The following is an 18,990-nucleotide window of genomic DNA, read 5'->3' as shown; positions in this document are numbered from 1 at the left end:
TCTGGTTCTTGTTACAGACGCAGATATCACTGCTACTACTAGACTACAAGCTTTTTAAGACTACAGTTTCATTTCAAAGGTTTATAACTCAGATACAACAATGTATTTTGGGTTAAAAAATTTCCTCTGTTCATAATAGCTAATTCTGCTGGTGCCCATTATATGATGAGTCATTTCTGAGGGCCTAATGTAATTAGAACAAATGACGTGTTTCTCCCCGTTAGGAGAAAAATGAGTAAAGGAAGAAAGGAGAAGGAGTAAAGGGTCAGGATCAACTTAAACTATCCCATTAGAGCTAACTCATCTGCACCCAGCAGTACTCTGAATTCAGTTTCCAGGAGACAGTCTGCTGTGACATCATTTTGCCATTGAAACCAAAGAAATAATTTCATTTCCACCTCAAAAAATCTTCCCTTCCAGAAAAAAGTAGTTGTGAGTAGAGCTGTTGCCTGCGCCTCTTGCCTTGCAGTCTGATTTGATGATGGCTCTTAAGCCTACCCAACAATGTGTAATTCCCTGATAGACCCCTGGAATGCTGGTAATGCTCTGGGCCGGCTTCAGAAATTCCCATCACTACTTATACATTGAAACTAAAAAGTGAGCTCAGCCCCTGATCCTTGTACTACGTGTGAAGAGAGTTAGCCAGCTCTACAGCAAAAATCATCACATCCTGACATGGCAGGAAATGCCATATCTCTTTTTGAATACTGAGAGCACTCTGATGATTACCCTAACCTAAACATCTAGATTTCAGATGTTCTGGTAGGTGAGCTGAACCCTACTCAGCTCCTCATGTCTGAAATGAATTGTCTGCCTGACCTAAAAGAAAATCCTCTAATAACCTTTTTCTTGTTTTCTGATTGTTTAGCTTTCACACTTAGTTATGGCATCTTAAATTATCACTACCTATATGTAAAGATAGATGAAAATATATTTATAGCTAAAAATACAGTAAAATATAATATAATAGAAAATTAGTTCTTTCTCATCTTTCTTTTTGCAGGTACATGTTATTATTTTCTAACTAGAAGAGGTGATGAGTGACAACACCCTATGCTAGTGATCAACAAATCATTATTTGTTTGGTTAAGGACACAAATGTTTGTGAATGGATTGAAATAAAACATCTGCGCTGGCTATCTCATGAGAACGGGTCCTCTGGTTCCTCCACTTGTAACAGTCCATAACTGCTCTTGAAGTCTTTTCTGAGCAAGTGGAATACAAAATTTGCTTCAATTAAATAGCATTAAAGGCTCTTTCACATATGTTAGTAGTTTTGTTTTCTCTTTTGTAAGTACACTTGCCTCGCATATGCAGAATCATGGCACTGAATGTATTGCTCTTCAAAGCATTGAAATTTATTGCTCTAGTTGTACCACATTGATTTAGAAGAAATTGAAAAGGAGAAAACTGTTAGAATTAGGTTGCTAAAACCAAATGACTGTATGTCACTGTCCTACATTCAAGAAAAATTCTTATTATTTAATACAGTTCAGCAGGTGTTCCCCAGAACATGTTACATAGCCTATTTCCTCTCATTTTGCCTTTCATTTGATGTTCCCCTGCAGTAATAAAACCCCAAGATCAGCAGCAGAGCTGAACAGATGAGCTAATTGTGAAATAAAAAGGCATACTCCACAAAGCTACCCATGGTCAATTCTTCTCTCTCTTCCTCAAATCCTTCTTTCTCTTCCTCAGCTGAAGTGAGAGGAGCCCCAATCTCTCACTAATGGAAAATGTCAGTTACAAGTGCTAACAGAGGCTGAAAGTTTGAAAAAGGTTAGCTTTTAAAGGTATGAAAATACATGTACAAAACTCCATGTGCTGAAGGTATTTCTACTTAAACTAAATAGCGTGGGCCAAATTCTGCTTATTTTTACAAGGAAAAAAAATCTGTTTAAAGTCTGAAGATTAACAAGAACTAATTTTCCTTCACACAGATTGAAAAAAACCCCAATTTTAAGGTATCTCAGAGAGTAAATGAAAATGAAAAAGCCACATCCCCATAATTTCAAAGAGCTGGGGTAAACAGTAATGAAGGTAGCATTTGATCTCCAGATCTGATTAATTCTGAAAATTTCACGGTTTTCAGTTTCCCAGTCAGAGTTACAAGAGAAGATTGTGAAGTATTAATATACTAGAGCATACCAGTAGTCTGCACCATTTAACGCATAATGCTTTTATGAAAGATCTACGTTTAGAGCAGAGATGGCATTCCTGTCTGCAGATAATAATTAGCGTGACATGTGCTATGCAACACAAATAGAGAATAGCTTTTAAAGTACAAGGTAAAATAACAGAGTCCCTATCCTTGCTAAGCCCAATGTTACAATAATTACATTAGCAACAACAAACAAAACAGACTGATAGAAAGCCAATTTATTATCTAAACCACTAATTACACAGCTTAAATGTATCATGTAGAAGCTGTGCTTGAGGGAGGAAATGAAATTCATACTATTAGCTACAGGGTATTAGTGCAGTTTTTAACAAAAATCTGAAGGTAGTATCCAATTTTGCTGTATTGCAAAGTGGCCTTTTTGATTTCTCAATATAAAACAAGGTGACATATCAGTATATTTATTACATTGATGAAAAATACAATTAACTACAAATACCCACGCAGATAGATAGATAATGAAGTACATCTAGCCACCATGCAGCAAGGTTCTTATGTACCACTCATGTCCGAGGTCTTACTAGTTCTGTTTGCAGCACACTAGGGACTGTTTTGCACTAAATATATTTAATGATTAAAATCTATGAAACATGATTTGACCTGTTGAATAATTTTCCTTTTGTTTGCAACAGTCGTCATGTTTTTAGAAAAATGGAGCATTTTGGAACACTTATCTTGCCATCCAACACACTGGACCAGACTCATGCCCAATGCTACCAGCCACAAGAGCCCACCGTACCTACCCATTTGGGGGTTTAGGTCATTGTTTGTCTTCTGTATCTTCTGATAATGAAGGACAATGATATGTTCACAGTATGTAATACCTATCCTCTCTGTAGAGGAGGACAGACTTAGGGGTGGTATTATTGACTTAATCAAACTTCCTCAGAAGATCTGGGTTAATATATTTACCAGGTTTTGCTAAACGTGCGGTTTTATGTGTGGCAAATTATTCCTTTGTATTTAAGGACAGTACAAGGCAAAGCCATGTCCAGGGACAATCTCTGTGACATTTTCTTTCAGTGTCCGTTAACCAAGTTGTGTCATGCCTTGCACAGCACAGCAAATGCAGAATGATTTACGCTTGCCTGCCCCACCCCCAGCACAAGAAAATTCCCATGTTAATCCATATCCTCTCTCACTGCCTGCTCTGCAGGTGTCTGTACTTCGCCTGACTACACACAATTGCAGAGCAAGATATGATGAACTGAAAGCAGTGATCAAAGTCACTTTCCTTCAAGATTTGTAGAAGTCATTGGCAGCCTCCTTACACTTGATTGTATACAGGAAGAGAACACCCATGCATGACAAGTGGAGTAAAGGCCATAAGGGCATGACTTCCGGAGAGTGAAGAAAAAATGGATTCAGAAAAGCAAAGATGATTTAAGGAAACATGAAAAAATCAAGAAATATGAAGCTGGATTTCTGAACACACCTTGCACACCAACTCTTCTTAGAGGCCTTAGGAAAGTACTTCATTCTTACATCTACAACTTTGCTGTCTATAAGAACTGGACAGCACTAAAATAAAAATACCACATTTGCAGCCTTAACTTGCTCTTTTTTTAACATATTCTTCAGTTAACTATATAATTTCTTATGAGATCAGATTCATTTAATGCATTTGACAGGGCAATTCCAGAGATAAGTCAAGGTTGGCTAATGAAGAAAATTCTGTAATTTGTTGCAAATGACACTTAGATGTCTAATGAATGAGACAAGAGACTGTAGGGAAAAAATCCAGTCCTGTGTACACACAAATCTACCTTCTAACTTTGTACCTTAAGCTCCTGTGCATACAAAAAAAGTCCCCACTCAAGACAAACTTTGAAAAGATGGTCACTGAGAGCATTTCTCTTGCTATTTGGGTGCCAACCTAGGCTTTTTTTTTGCTGCAGTTTGCAGCAGAACTAAGCAAACAGGGTGGTATTTGTAGCCTGTGAGACTACACATAACACGTTACATAGAGATTTGACTAAGGTCTGTAACAGAGCCAAAGGCATTGCAAAATGGGCACCCAGATTAAAAAAAAAACCATATAACCTTAATCTCACTGTGCCTCTGCTCTGGCTGTGTAAAATGGGGATAATGCCACTTTGTCACTGCAAGATGACAGTGGAAATAAATTTACCCATATTTGTGAACAGCTTAAATCCTAAACTGTGTGTTTCCTTCCTGCTGTGGTTGGGAAAGGAAAGTGAGTTATTTCAGGCTGTCCTGGTTGCTTCTCAGCTCTTCTACCCTGCTGGAAATGCCTTTCTTTTGTGCTTCTTCAGGCCAGCCTCTCCGTGGAGATGGCTCTAGGCTGGAGCTGCTGAAAGGAGCTCCCTGGAGCCGGGATGCTCCGCCCTGGGCTTGCTTGCACTCTGCTGTCCAGAGACTGCAAAAGAAGACACCTCTGAAGGATTAAAGGTGATTTTCATGACTCCATATGATGTTCTATATCTGACCACGCTCAATTGCTAAAAAAGCAGCATTGTAGGGCAAGAACAGGCCACCGCTCTCCAGAGACAGTGATACACTCTGTCTCATTCCTTACATTAATACAGGAGAGCCCATTACAACTGTGACTTGACTAAGTTCATTTGGTATTCTGGACTTTGCACTGTTGGCAAAAGAGTACAGTTCCAACAGTTATACCAGTTTTCCTCACGTTTCAGTCACAAATTACTGATTACAGCTCTGCTTACATCCATAACACAGCTACAACAACTCACCTACTTCTTCATTACACTCTATTTCATCAGGCTAACAACTACATTTTAAATCCCATTTACTGAAATGAAGTGAGCTATGAATTTGCATGTACAGCTCTTCCACCCTTCCATTCACCCCAGGTGCCATCTGTAGCTGAGCACACGCCATTTTAAAACAGGAAAAAATCGTGTCCTTGATTGCTCTTCTGTGGCCAACCAGTGCAGTCTCTTTCTGTCTCACAGCATCTCATCTCCCACCTGGAGAGGTGCACCATGTCACAGAAGTTTTTTTCTTTGACTGAAAGGATTTTCGTATATTTCACTGAGCTGTGATTACAGATCTAAGTCCCTAGTGCTGAGTTATTCTTAGCAAATTATAAATTACCAGAGGTTTATCTGTCTCCGTCATGGTATCTCAGCATCATATTAATTAGCTAAGCACAGCAATACAGACATCTATGTGTGGAGTAAGAATTAATGATGCTAAATGATGACTTTTTTTTTCTGTTGGAACTACCACAGCCTGTGGCTATGCACGGCTAAAGGAGGAGCAGGGGTTGACAGGCTAGCAGGGGACACAGCATGCTCTGCCCACCCTCAGCTGCAATTCTGCCTTGCAAGCCCACTCGAAGTAATGCAACGGACGTGCTGACCCACGATCTGTGGGCCCCATGGCCTGAGAGTAACCTGAAGCTGTCTTTTGCTTCCACTGACCTGAGTGTGAGCAATACACCTAGGAGTCTCACTGCAGGAACACATGCCAGCGCTAAGGCCTACAATCTTCAGAAACTCCTCTCATTTCTGCACTTCTCTTAGCCCTTACAGTCATGCATTTTATTCCTTCCTTTTCACAGATGTGCTGTCCTGCCTCATTCCTCCCATAGCCCACCGCTGTTATTAAAGCCAGCTGGCCATGTTTCTGTCTCCGTGTCCCTCCTCATCCTCCTCATTTGTCTGTGGATGGAAGGGGGAGAACAGAATCAGAAAGATCTAACACCAGCAGTTGAAGCAAAATTGAGTGTGGGACCTCATATCTCACATCTTAAAGAGGAAGCAAACAAATGCCTATGGTATTCGAAGCACTTGAAGAGTTGGAAAGACTTGAAGCAGTACAAGAAGTGAATTCAAAAAAGACAAGAGGAAGTCAGAGCATCTTCTAGTTTCTCCCAAAGCCACATCCTCCCACAGGTGGCTTGCAGCAGAATCTGAATATGGCATCTACCAGTACATAAACATACCATAAAGTAACCCAAACACAATTTCCTTAGCAGAAATACTTTGTAGAAATGATGTCTAAATAAAGACTATGGGTTTTCATTTGTGACATAGCAGACACTAAGAAAAAGCAACATTACTGCCAGGGGTAATGCAACTCATACTGCTCAGCCTGGGAGTTCCAGCTGCTTTTGAGAAAGGAAAATAGAAAAATGTTGGCTGGTCATGGTTAAAAATAAAAAACCCCAAAACTTGTTTTTTTAAAAAAAATTCCATTCTTCATCCTCTTTGAACATGTTTTATTTTAAATTAAATTGGATGAAACAGTTATTCTGAGATGAGTGATTTACCCCACTTGATTTAGCCTTTTCCATAGAGACATTCTGCACCACTCATAATCTTTGTTGCTCTTCCCCATATATTTTCCAGATTTACCGTATCCTAGAGATGAAGGACATAAACCACACAGTGTTGGTGATGTGGATTGTGAAAGAGGTAAACAGGGTGTTAAGAAGAGTGGGCTACAGGAAAAGGAGAGAGCTGAAGACTCCTTCATTAAACAGGATTTCTTCATGTTTCTGCTGCAAACGTTTTATACAGCTCCGTCTTAGCACTTCAGAGTAAGCTTTTCACAAGTGATCACTATTCTAACATGATAAATTTTCTGTGTATTTAATGTGAGAACTGAAGCCAGATCTTCATCAGTGCTGAATCCTACTGAGTGCCTCCTGGTTGTGCTTTCCACACAGAGGAGGCTATAAACAGTACTCTGAAAAAAACAGTCCCTAGATGTCTCAAGATAGACACCCAAAACGGGTAGCTACTGTTGACAATTTTGGCTTTAATCTTTGTACATTGATGCTAACGAGAATACAGCTTAAAAATGCCCATTTAGAAAGGAACAGTCCTTTGTTCACTGCATGCCCTGAACAACACACCCTTGATATGGCATAGGGCCACATCAAATGGGGATAACGAAAAGTAATAATAATCATTCATTTGCTGAATGCAGCAGAAGGCCTCTAGAAAATTTAATAAAAGGCCTCATAAAGCTGTGTTACAATGCCCTAGCTTAAAACTGTACAGGCAGTCTTAATGCCCAGTCTGTCAGATCCTGTCCTGGCAACTCATACCCCCTTCAGATGCAAAGATTATATATGTTGAATATCAATAAATGAACAGTGGGAGGGAGTTCTTTTAGGAACAGCCTGGAATACTTACTTTGTTCATTTTCCTGGCTGAGGGCATGCAGTAATCACGACACCCTTGCGTTTGACACTCTCTTGATGCCCAGGACCCAAAGCATGACCCACTAATTAGCAGGCTATGGCAGCAGCTCAGCCCAGCTGCATGGGAACAGCCCAGCTCCTGCCAGCCGGGAATCAGCCATGTGCTGTGGAAAAATACCTCCCTGCACTTAGTTAATACCTGCCATGTGCTTCTATTTTTTTTTTTAAAAAAAAAAAAATCCAAAAAACAATCCAACAAAAATCCAACAAAAAACCATTGCAAACCACATACATAATGTATGTGGGGATTTTCAGAAACTACAGTTCAAAACTTATCCACGCTGGGTGAAATCCTGGCCCTGCCTAAGTCAGGAACATCCACCTGCCAAGATTTAAACTCTGCTTTTTATTTGTGTTTGTGCATTCATATTTATCTCTCTGTCTACCTTTCTTTCCTACCTGCAGCTTTCATTACACTTATTATTTTGCTTTCCCCCCACTCCTGTTTCTGGAAAGTTCTTCTAAATTCTCTGCTTATATCTGTTTCACTTGTAGGATTTTCCCCCCAGGACAAAGAACAATAGCTTGATTTGTGACACTGTGAGCCCTTAGGCTCCAGAAGTTTATTGCTTTTTTTTGTTTCCTAGCTTGGAATCCATCTGTGACAGGTAGAAGTATAAAATACATGCAGGCCATAGAAAAAAGGCTTTGTGTGAGCATTTTCAAGCCTTCAGGTCCTCCTCTAAAACCTCAGACTGTCAACTGCGCTATGGCATGAAAAGTGATGCAGAAACGAACACAAAGGAAATAAAAGAAACCAGTCAAGTGACAAATAAGATATTCAGAAGTATCCAGCCTCAAGGAAAATGCATACTAACTTACATTACGTTCTATAGATAAAATAAGATTCAGGGAATGCTTATTTTTCTCATCAGCACATCACAGCGTACAGGGGCAATGCTAGAAATGGTGTCAACCTTCGTGTCTTAGTCCTTCTGTTACAGAGAGCATCCTCTTAAACTTAATGGAAATGTAAATATAAAACATTCACTGCAATAAAGTCTCCAGAGATAGAGCCTAAGTAGCATGATTAGTATGGAAAATGCTTCATAAATCCGAACTTCAATAATCTCTGGTAGCATAAAGGATTCATCTCATTATGACTTTCTAACAGAGCCTTGTTAATTCTCACTTCACTAATCTGCGACCTTGAAAATTCCCTCTCCACATTTCAGTAAAGCATTGACAGCTGAATGAAACAGGAAGGTATTCCAGCCAGGGCTACAGGTGAGGGAGCATCTCCCAAAACACTCACTAGTTTTATATAAAATACTGTGCCTGACTACATTAAAGGAAATAACAAACCTTTCATAAATAATCATACAACATTTTTATTTTAGCATTTAAAATCAAAATCATAATATATCCATTAATTCATCACATAAATTCTTTTGCAAGGCTGCTCTCAGTAATCATAGGAATTTAAAAGGGGTTCTGCATTATCGGTGTTTCTCCTGACATATCTCTGAGATTATGTATCGAGAGCTGGTTTTACCTCTACTGCCCTTAAGTGTATTTTGAAAAACAGTAATTCCCCCTGTAAACATAAATATAACTTAAAAAATTATCCTTATTTTTTCCAACAGAAGGCAGACAACAACTTACGTAATTTCTTACCAAAAAAGGGACTACTGATCATAATTAGGTATTAAGAGCTGAGTTGTTAATCACTTTGCTACCATAGCTATAAAATCCAGAGAATAAAACCACTCATTTGCCATTATGCAACAACCACCACTATCAAAGTTTTAATAAAAATGCACTTTATTACTTGCTGTGAAATGCAATAAAATTTTGATGTAAAATGGCCTAGTGCAGATGACATCATCAAGTGTTCCACATTTAATTCTCTTTTCTTATTAGTTTTACATCTCTGGCAATAATACTATTTTATTATTGACAAGTATAATTATATTTCATCAGCACACCCCTCCAAAAGGGTCCAAATAAAGATGCATTTCAAAATGCACTCCTTTATACTCCTCTCTGCATGGTTTACTATTGAGTATATTGACACAAGGACTACCGGTGTGCCTGGCTGCCTCTGACATCTTGTGTGAAGGAAAGAGGAATAGAGCACAGGGGCAGCTTAGCGGCACAGAAAGTCCTTGGTGACGCGCAGCAGTGGTCTACCATCTAAAACTTCTCTTCATTACTCTGTGCTGGCTTTCTGTACACCACTCAGAGAAAACACTCCTCATGTCCTCAGGATGCATCTACCCATCTGATCTGCGCCCTCATGTAGAGGAGCTACTATAACCTCTCCATAATCCTCAGCAGTGAAACTCTGTAAACGGCATAGCCATCGGTGAAGCAGGGAAAGGGCAGAAAGGTAAGAACTTATTTCAGATTTCAAAACTGATGGCTTTGAGATAGTGGGTGGCACACCTAGGCTGTACTAGAAACAATGACCCTACGTGCAGAAGCACTGAAGCTGTCTAGCCATTGGGAGGAAGCACATTATACTGTATAACAGAAGCCTGGCACGTGGAATCCTGTTTGTTAAAAAATCAACTGTTTGTTACAAAATCAAGGAAACAAAAATGTGTCATTTTTCTTGTTGATATGAATTCTGCAGGGCCTATCCTAAGAGAGCACGTCTAACAAACACGTTAAGTTGGGGTGTTTGATGTGCATTTCCTATTCCCATCACTTTGATGCTAATTTCTGTAAGGTTATGAAAGAGTAGTCTTGCAAGTTCTGTCCCTCCTCACAAAAGAGCTCTGCCCAGTTCTGTGATGCAGAAGCAAAAGGCTTCTGTAATTTTAGCCACAATTTCTCACTTTAATACTATAGAAGAGCAAGATATCTCCTGCCTTCAAAGATGAAATTTCTTGAGCACCAATCATTTCATTACTACAATCTAAGTTACAAACCTTTGAAAGTCATAAAATTCTCAGTACATTTTAATTATGTTTTAGTTCTTAGCCCATTAAAAAACATATATGCCAATATTTCATTCCCCTAGAAGCTTTTCATGTGGTGTTACGCAGTCTGACAAAATTTTAAGATATTCCAAGAGAAGAAAAATGGAAAGGCAACAAAGCTTTATTTTAGAAATTAAAAGGTAAGCTAGAAAATGAACATACCAACAGCCATCATGTAATCCCAGCGGTCTATGAGGCACATATTGAAGATCAGGTGGTCAGACGTTCGCCCCTCGCCAATGAGTGTAATGTTTCTCTCCAAATTTTGGGTTATTGCAGAAGTCCAACCAACAAGAAACCAAAAGACTACCAGGAGAATAACAGCCAGCATCCTCATCACTCGCCCACCTGTCATGTATGGAATACGCTGAGCAGTTCGGGACAGGAATACCTTCAAAACTCTGTAAAATTCAAACAGTGTAGAATTAAAAACAGCACTGGCTGCATTGCAGCAATTAGACTTTCACTCTATTTTACTATCAGATTATTGAAAAAAATTATCAACATTCTTTCCCCTGACAGTATGTACAAGAGTGAAATTTGAAACATTATTACTTTAATATTCATCATATTTAAATGGAATTGATTGTTGCCCAGAGAATGCTACACAGTCATAATACAAAATATTAGCTATGTTTATGTTAGAGATAAGCATTCACATGCTGTGTTGTCAAGCTGTTTTGTACCTTCCAGCTCCCAATGGAAGACTTCTGTCTTTGGAAAAGAGAAGGTCATTTCCATAAAATAGCCGCCATGCGTGCGAGATTTCATTTAGTTTTGATGCTGTCTGTTTGCTTATCCCTAGTCAGACAAAAAATAGCACCTCTGGGATAATTTTCCCATTGATTTCAATGCTTCTGAGACAATACTCCTCATAGAAATAACTGTGGAAGGCACTTTGCTAATTAAGTTTTCTGACTTGTTTAGAGACAACAATATGTTTTTTCGGTTGGGACAGAACCATCATAAGAAAAGCCACATCATATTTCAGGCATATACCCCATGTAATAGCCATCGAATGTCTAGAACTCACTTTAAAAATATTCACACCTACTATTAGGATAGGTTTACTCTCACCAAGGAGAGAGTAAACTCTCTGTTCAAGGAAATATCACCTGCATTTCCTACCCATCATTACACATTAAAACAGAAAAATGTCCTGCTGGGAGCATGATGACAACCACAATTTGAGGAAACTGGCTCAGGAAGAGGGAGTAGTTAGACCCTTCACATAGTGCAGAATATCTCTTTGTGTTGCCTGCAGAACAGAATCTGACAGGAGCATCTAATCTCCTGATGTTTTTCTATGAGAAAAGAAGGCTGCAGAGGCTGCTGCTGCTGTTGCAGTGCTCCTGCCCAGACTCTTCCAAGTTATTAAAGCTGGGCAGCAAGGAAAATCTATCAGGGAAGTTTTCATGTACCCAAACTTTTAGAAGAGGATGGGCTGAAGTTTAAAGGTTTTCTTAGAGACTAGGGTGAGGAGCCTTTCAAATTGGTGAGCTGTTTCCGTGATTTTGTCCTCAAAACCATGCTGGTCCCTGATTCCTGAGCATGAGCATGTCCAGGGAATACTCTTGATATCCATGAAGGGAAAAATTATCACTGAAGCTTAGGGAACTTTTACGTTTTTCAGAAAGCTGTTTTTAAATGCTTTTGTCTCAAGTCTTTTTCAGTGTACTAAGCACCAAGACACCTCCCAAGCTGTTCCATGGCCAGGCCCACCTTTTCAGCAAAATCTCATCATACTCCAGATTCATATTTATGCTTCTGTTTGTCAAGGAGAAGGAGAAGGCAGAAGCAACTGGCGTTGCCTCTCAAACAAATTATAGAGCTGAGTCTTTTAAGACGGAAGCACAAAAGCTTTTCCACGTCCATAAAAATGATTCATCACTTCACTACAAACACAGCCTTCGCAGTCTGCATTAGGTGAAGTCAGAGATCTGAATATGTTCAACATTATTCAGCTGTTTCCCTCCCAACAGTTACTCCGCAGGGAGTCACAGTTTTTGATCTTTCCATGTTTGATAGATGTTCTGCTCTCCCTTTATAGATGCTAAGTGTTTATGTCTAAAGCAGCTTCCCAAAGACTTCAGGCAGGATAGACAGACAACTTCACAACGCAAGGCACGTGACCCTCCCCGCACTGCGCAGCCGTAGCACTACTGTTCCAGGCGAGCACTAACAGCACTTTGGCTTTAGAACACTAAAAATCAAGAAGTGAAGGCTTTCCTCCTTCCTGTTAAGGAAGGAAAAGGTATTCTTTTGGTAATGAACTGGAAAACACCATCTTTCTTAGCTACAGTTTGCCATCTAAGAAAAATCTCACCATACATGTTTACGAAGAATTGCAGAAATTGTACAAAATGCTGAGAACTAATAGAAAATTTTCTTTTCTTAGTATTCTAGCTCTCCAAAGTCACTCATCGGTGATTCTTTGTGGTTTGGCTCTCCAAAGTCAATTCTTGGTGATTCTACTGAAAGCCAACATGTAAGACTTTTCTGGATGAAGGCAGGACTCATCACATTTTTTCCTGTGCTAACTCACTAACTGCTGACTCCCAGACAGCTTTCTATGGGAGAAGGGTGGGCTGCTAGTACATTATTGATCTAAGCACAGTGAAACATAACATTTTGCAGTACAGCAGTCAACCCCCCTCACATTTAGATCAAACCACATGTATTTCTTTCCTCATCTTTTTCACAAGAAAAAATAAGTGTTCACCACTATTACCATTTCTGCCTTTAATGTGTAGGCCTATATGTAACCTAACCATTCCTTTTTTTTTTCCCAGAAATTCTTTTTCTGAGAAGCTATAAGGAAATCTGGGTAAGATGCTCAGTGTTGAACACTCCTTTCCAGATGCTGTGGCACAAAAAGTGCTCAATCAGAACATGAGCTCCAGAGTTGCAATTCCCTCATCTTTCTGCTGCAACATGAATCCAAACGCACATTTCTCATCACCTCAGCACTGGCAGACGTGCTCCGTCTCCTCTCATCTCCTATGTATTATTGAACATCTATCAAAGCAGAGACAAGTGCCCAGGAGTTCCTCTCCCAGGAGCATGCCTACTCATCAGGCTGGAAGGTCATTCTCCTTCCTGCGCGTCTGACTCACATACTATCAAAGTTCACCATAAAAAAGTTGAATTACTGCAATATGAGACCAAATTGCCTCAGCATACATGTATTGTCTGATGACTGGTACTCTCCATCAGAAAACTGGGGAGTTCCTGATTCCCTGCCCTAACTTCTGGGTAAACAATGCTCAATCTTCCTTTTTCACACTGTTCTATATATCTGGATTGAACTAGCTATTGAACAACGAGACTTTTCACAGGGACGTAAGAAGCGGAGCTGATGGGCTCTATCTATACTAGGAAATCAAATATGCCAGGGTCATTCCTGGCACTGATATCAACTGGCACAGAACAGTAGGCACTCATACAACACAGGGCAGCTGCATGCAGGCTGGCCCGTGTCAACTCCTGAAACAGACCAGGACATGGCTTGGGACCATTCAGATTAGCATGAGCCAAGGGCAAGCCAGGAACCACTGCAACAATTCAGCTGACAGAGGATGGAGTTCCAGCACCCAGGAACGTTCTCTGATGTTACTTCATTTATGAATACAGATGTAGCCCTGAATGCAAATCCATGAGCAAATTCATGTTTAATTCTGAGTATCAAGCAAGAGCTTGGTTACAAACAATGAGAGCCGAGAGCCAAAGGAAGCCCAGCAGCCAGGGAGAGAAGCGATACTAGAAGTGGATCTGAAGCAGAGGGACAGAGTGTGGTGGTTCACAGGACTAGCTGGGATTGCCAGCTTAGAAACAGGAAAGGAAAGCATGTGGTTGCTGCTACAGAAGTTACATCTTGAGATGTAATGTGTAATCTTAGAAAATAAATAAAACTATACTAAATTTTCTGATCATATGACTAATGTGTCCTGTGAACAGAAAAATATGGCCCTCAAATTATTAGCTGGTTGCATAAGTGGCAGGAATAACAGGCGATGGATCCTGCCTTAACAGTAACGACCTGGCACGGTTTGTTTATTTTTTGTTTCTAGCATCTGACATTTTGAGGCTTTACTGAGTCATTCTGTCAAACTGTTCTGTTCCAGACTGATGATTTTTATTGTGATATGAAAGCTGCATCAGAAAGATAAGAGGTCAAGCTCTTATGAAGTATATTGCTTTCCTATGGTGTAGGGATTACGTCTTATCTGCATTTTCTGGAGTAACAGCGAACACACTGCTAGTTCCTTCGAGTTTGAAAACTGATATCATTCTCTTAAAAACAGTGGGGAGGTACTGAAGGCATATGTATAGCACCATCTCAATACAAAAGAGAGTCTACATTTCACACCTGACACACAGGCATACACACAAACACAAACACAGAGTACAGGCTTTATTTCCACATCAGGAAAGACAACTGAAGAAAGAACATCAACAGTCAGGGCCCAAGACCTCACAAATCATATTTGATGCACTTTTACCGCTAATTACTGGCTCTCAGCTGGAAAGGATAAAATCCAACTGAGACAGAGAACTTAACAGCTTTCTAAACCACATTCCAGCTGAAAGCCTCCGAATTAGTCAGTCTATTCCCTCAGTGATTTCTCGAGATCTCAGTCTAAAATAAATGTGAAGTCCTGCACTGGAGAATGTACTCACTGAAATTAGGATGACTTTTTGCTTTCTTGAGTCTGATCATCTTGAACCTGAGAAAACTTGGGCTGAGAGCCACGCCACGTCAACACCTCAACTGCAACATGGCGAGACCTGCACCATAAACACCATGTCCTGTCCAGTGAGAAGGTACAACAACTAGAAAAAGTAGTTCTGTCAATTATTTGGGTGTATGAGTACCCCCAGGAGTCCCCATATCACTGATAAGCACCAAATAGCTCAACTCCTTCACACCACACTTGCAATAAATCAAAGTGTAGATAAGAAGAGTATCTCCCAGATTTTTCATTTCAGGAAAAAATCTCGTTATAGCAAATACACTGTCAAGAAGACCACTGCCACAAAAGGCAAAAAATTCCTAGATGAATAGACTAACATTTACAAATGCAGTGGGTTTTGTCATCAGTTACAGAGCAGAAGCTGGCCAAAGGCTAGCCTGTATAGTGACACCACTATGACATCCGTTGTGGTTTAGTCTTGGCTAAACAAGGAATCATGTGGAGCCTAACAGCAACAAAGAGCCACACAGCCACTTGCTCACCTCCCCCCACTCCTGCAAGAGTGGGAAGGAGACTTGGAAAGAAAAGCTAAAACTCATGGATTGGGATAAAAACAGTTTAACAGAGCAGCAAAGGAAGAGGAAAAAATCCCCAATAATAACAAAAAAAGAATAGATAAAACAGGTGATATATGATGCAAAACACTCATCGCTTGGGAACTGACAATTAAGTGTGCTTCCGATCTGGAATTCCATGCTGTGCTCCAGGGCCATGCACCCAAAACCACAACACGAAAACCAGCCACAAAACTGGACTGTGATTACCACATTGCCAACCACGCTATGAACCATGTCACCAACTACAACCTCCCCAAACAGTTAGCTACCTGCTATATATATACTGAGCATGTCACGGTATTGATTATCCCTTTGGTCAGTTTGGGTCAGCTGTCCCAGCCATATCTCTTCCCATCTTCTTGTGAAAATTAAGTCTTTCCCTGCCGAAGCGAGGAAATTGACCCTTTCCCAGGCAGAACCAGGATAGCATCATAAGCCTGTTCAATAATTACAAAGTAAACCCCAAGTACTCATGGTATTTGAAACATTAGGAGGGAGATTGTGCTTTGATGAAAGTCTCCCTTCTGGATGAATGTATAGGAGATAAACTGCTATAATTTACTGCTATAAACTGCTATAGTTTGAGCAGACTAAGAAGGTTGGAAGAAAATCACATGGCATTCAAGGGAAGGGTATGAGTATTGGGAGGCTAGAAGAGTCCAATAGGTTTTCCACTGTAACCAGAACCTCTCACTCATTCCCATGTGAGCAGCACTGGACTCTCATTATCCTGCATATTTAACAACATGGAAAGAGTCCATGACTTGCTTTGATGAAAATGTATAGATTTGAAGTAGCTTTTGTCTGTCAATTGGTAAGTAAACCTTGAAAGAGCAAATAAATTGTTATTTCTTTAAATGTAGCTTAGATTCAGGCATTTTTCATGCTGTATATATGCTTTAATCTCTCCTTACACCTGCAAGTCTAAATTCCCACCTGAGAAAAGCATAATTTCCTAGTGGACTATCAAAAAGTTTTCTCTGCCTGCTCAGTTCCAAGGAGTGCAGCTGGAATCTTTCAACAGACTAACAGAAGTCTGCTTTTCCCCAGTGCCTCCTTGCTCCCCAGCTCACTGATCTGCTGCCCACAGCCATTCCGGCTGTCTGCTAACTCCCATTGCAAGAGACACTGAAACTGTACATGTGTGTTGCTCTTTGAAGTGCTTTTGCTCCTTCCACCATAATCCAGGTAGGTCTCATCTTACGTGGCTGTACTGGATTTGCCCATCCTGGGGTATTGCTGATGGATGCACCAAGCACTGGGCAACCAAGAGATAAGAAGGCTCAACAAGGGGCCTTGCCATGTCATGTAACTAGGTTTCAGTGATGCAGACCCAGTCTCCTTATTGACGAAATCCTCATCTGCTTTGTGCTAATTATCTCTTACAATAAACCACTTACTGCACTAATACCCTCAATGAATCCTGCCGAGATTAGAACTAGAGCGTCCATAAAACATCTGACTCTTCACTGTCAAACTCTGACCACGTAGAGCTCTTACAGAGCACACTGTGACTTTGAACACTGTTAAACAAAAAGCCCATTAATTTGTTCCAAGACAACTAGCATGATATGTCTCCTGTTTGCCAGCTATTCACATTTAAGGTTATGTCACATGGCTGCTTCAGTGGCACCAACATCAAGAGCTCATGACCTCACAATCCTGTATAAGACATCTAAAATTCTGAAAATCCCTGGGTGTTGGGATAGGCACAATGCCATCTCTTTCTGAGTCTGCTACGAAATGATTAACTAGCCATTTCAATACTTCCCTCCTGATAGATATGTTTAAATAACTACATCCCTCATTTGGTAAAAATGAGGTCAGTTTCTCAGACGTTTTTCTCCATAAGCAAACCAATCCTGTTAAGGCCTTTTCTTCATTCAAATTTGAGATGCTTTTGTGGCAGAAACCTTAGTTCTGAAATCTTAATTCTGAAATCTTAATTCATAGATCCATAAGACTCCCGTCACTAGTAATTTAGACAAGATTATATATCCTTCAGCCTATATGAGCTTTGACCAAGCTAATTATATGTTTCTTAAAAATCATCAGATGTGTTTTATCTTTTTGCAAATCTAAACCCATTCAGTTCTTTACTCTTATCAAAGACTTTTGGAACAGGCAGTACAAAAGATCTCAACGTCACTATATACCAGGAAGCTTACACTGTGAAAACAGATGCAAGATCTGCCTCCTGGTAATCCTTTCCTACAACAGGTCAAGAACATTTTCAAGGCTTTCATTATAAAATTTGCTTCACCGAGCACTGTGGAGTTGAACGTACAAAAGCCAACTTCTGATCCAGGCTCACAACGTGTCATTTAACAAAGGCTAATGAGTAAAACCGGCAGGGATGACACAAATTCCCTTCCTTGTTAGTGCTACTCTGTACAGACATCCTCTCCTGCTGAAAACGCTCATAGACAATTTCAACAACCTTTTTGAATGTCAGAGGCATTTTCTAGTGATCAGCAGTAAGGTAGCTGGTCAAAACCTTATGCCAAAGCTCGTATTTTTGTTCTTAAAATAGTCACACTACAGATGCAAAAAGTCTTGTGACAGATAAAGCCCAAATCCAGGGCAAAATAAATTTGCGGGTGGTTGTATATCTTGATCCAGAAAGATTTTCTTTCCTTTTGCTACTTCATAGTTCACTGATCAGAGAACAGTAAGCCCCACTTAAAAAAGGATAGTACCTTTCCAGCGCGTTTAATGTGGCCACAGAAACAAAATACCTCCTTTCTTTTAAGCTAAACACAGCAGATACTCTGATCCACGTGCATGATGTGAAAGGTGGCAGCTTTAAGAAAAACAATTCATATGAGATTTTCAACAGGGCTGTAAGATTTCATAGTTAATAGCAGCTGCACTAAATGTCTCACTGGTACAAATTAAAGTGAATAGATGAAGATACTTTGCTTTTTAAGAAATGCACTAAGTAGTAGTCAACAATTAAAGAAAAACAACATAACTATAACTGCACATATAAGCGTCTTAATGTATATATATGGATGCCACACTGTTTTCCCCTTTGTATCCTATTACAGGTGGTTAATACGATATTGTGACTGTTAGTTCATGTGTGCTACACTATATATTGAACAAGTTAAAATGATTTCAATGAAAAGATCTCATTATCTTACCGGGCTTTTATTTCTAATTACATGGCAAGTTTCTATACTAAAGCACCATAAAAAGAAATGTGCTTTTATGTGGTCTCTATTGTCTTATTAGCTGCTTTAACAACACTACCAACTATTAATAATGCTCTTACAATAATATCATACAATTCTGCCGCTGGAATGTCTAGAGCAGGATCTGAGATCCTACAGCTTGAAGGCTCTTCATTTCACCCAGCCTGGGCAGTTAA

General features: G+C 39.8%; 1 protein-coding gene across 1 annotated transcript in view; it reads right to left on the bottom strand.

Moving 5' to 3' along the window:
• Positions 1-18,990, bottom strand: part of GPR158 (G protein-coupled receptor 158) — a 189,355-nt gene that overhangs the window by 13,391 nt on the left and 156,974 nt on the right. The window contains exon 7 of the mRNA XM_009569336.2: positions 10,469-10,707. Coding sequence (XP_009567631.2) covers positions 10,469-10,707 — 239 coding nt within the window. The remainder of the gene's footprint in view (positions 1-10,468; positions 10,708-18,990) is intronic.

The sequence above is a fragment of the Cuculus canorus genome, chromosome 2 (assembly GCF_017976375.1).
Source record: "Cuculus canorus isolate bCucCan1 chromosome 2, bCucCan1.pri, whole genome shotgun sequence".
Lineage (NCBI taxonomy): Eukaryota > Metazoa > Chordata > Aves > Cuculiformes > Cuculidae > Cuculus > Cuculus canorus.
Note: the sequence above shows the minus strand (reverse complement) of the source record. Positions and strands in the feature narration are given on the sequence as shown.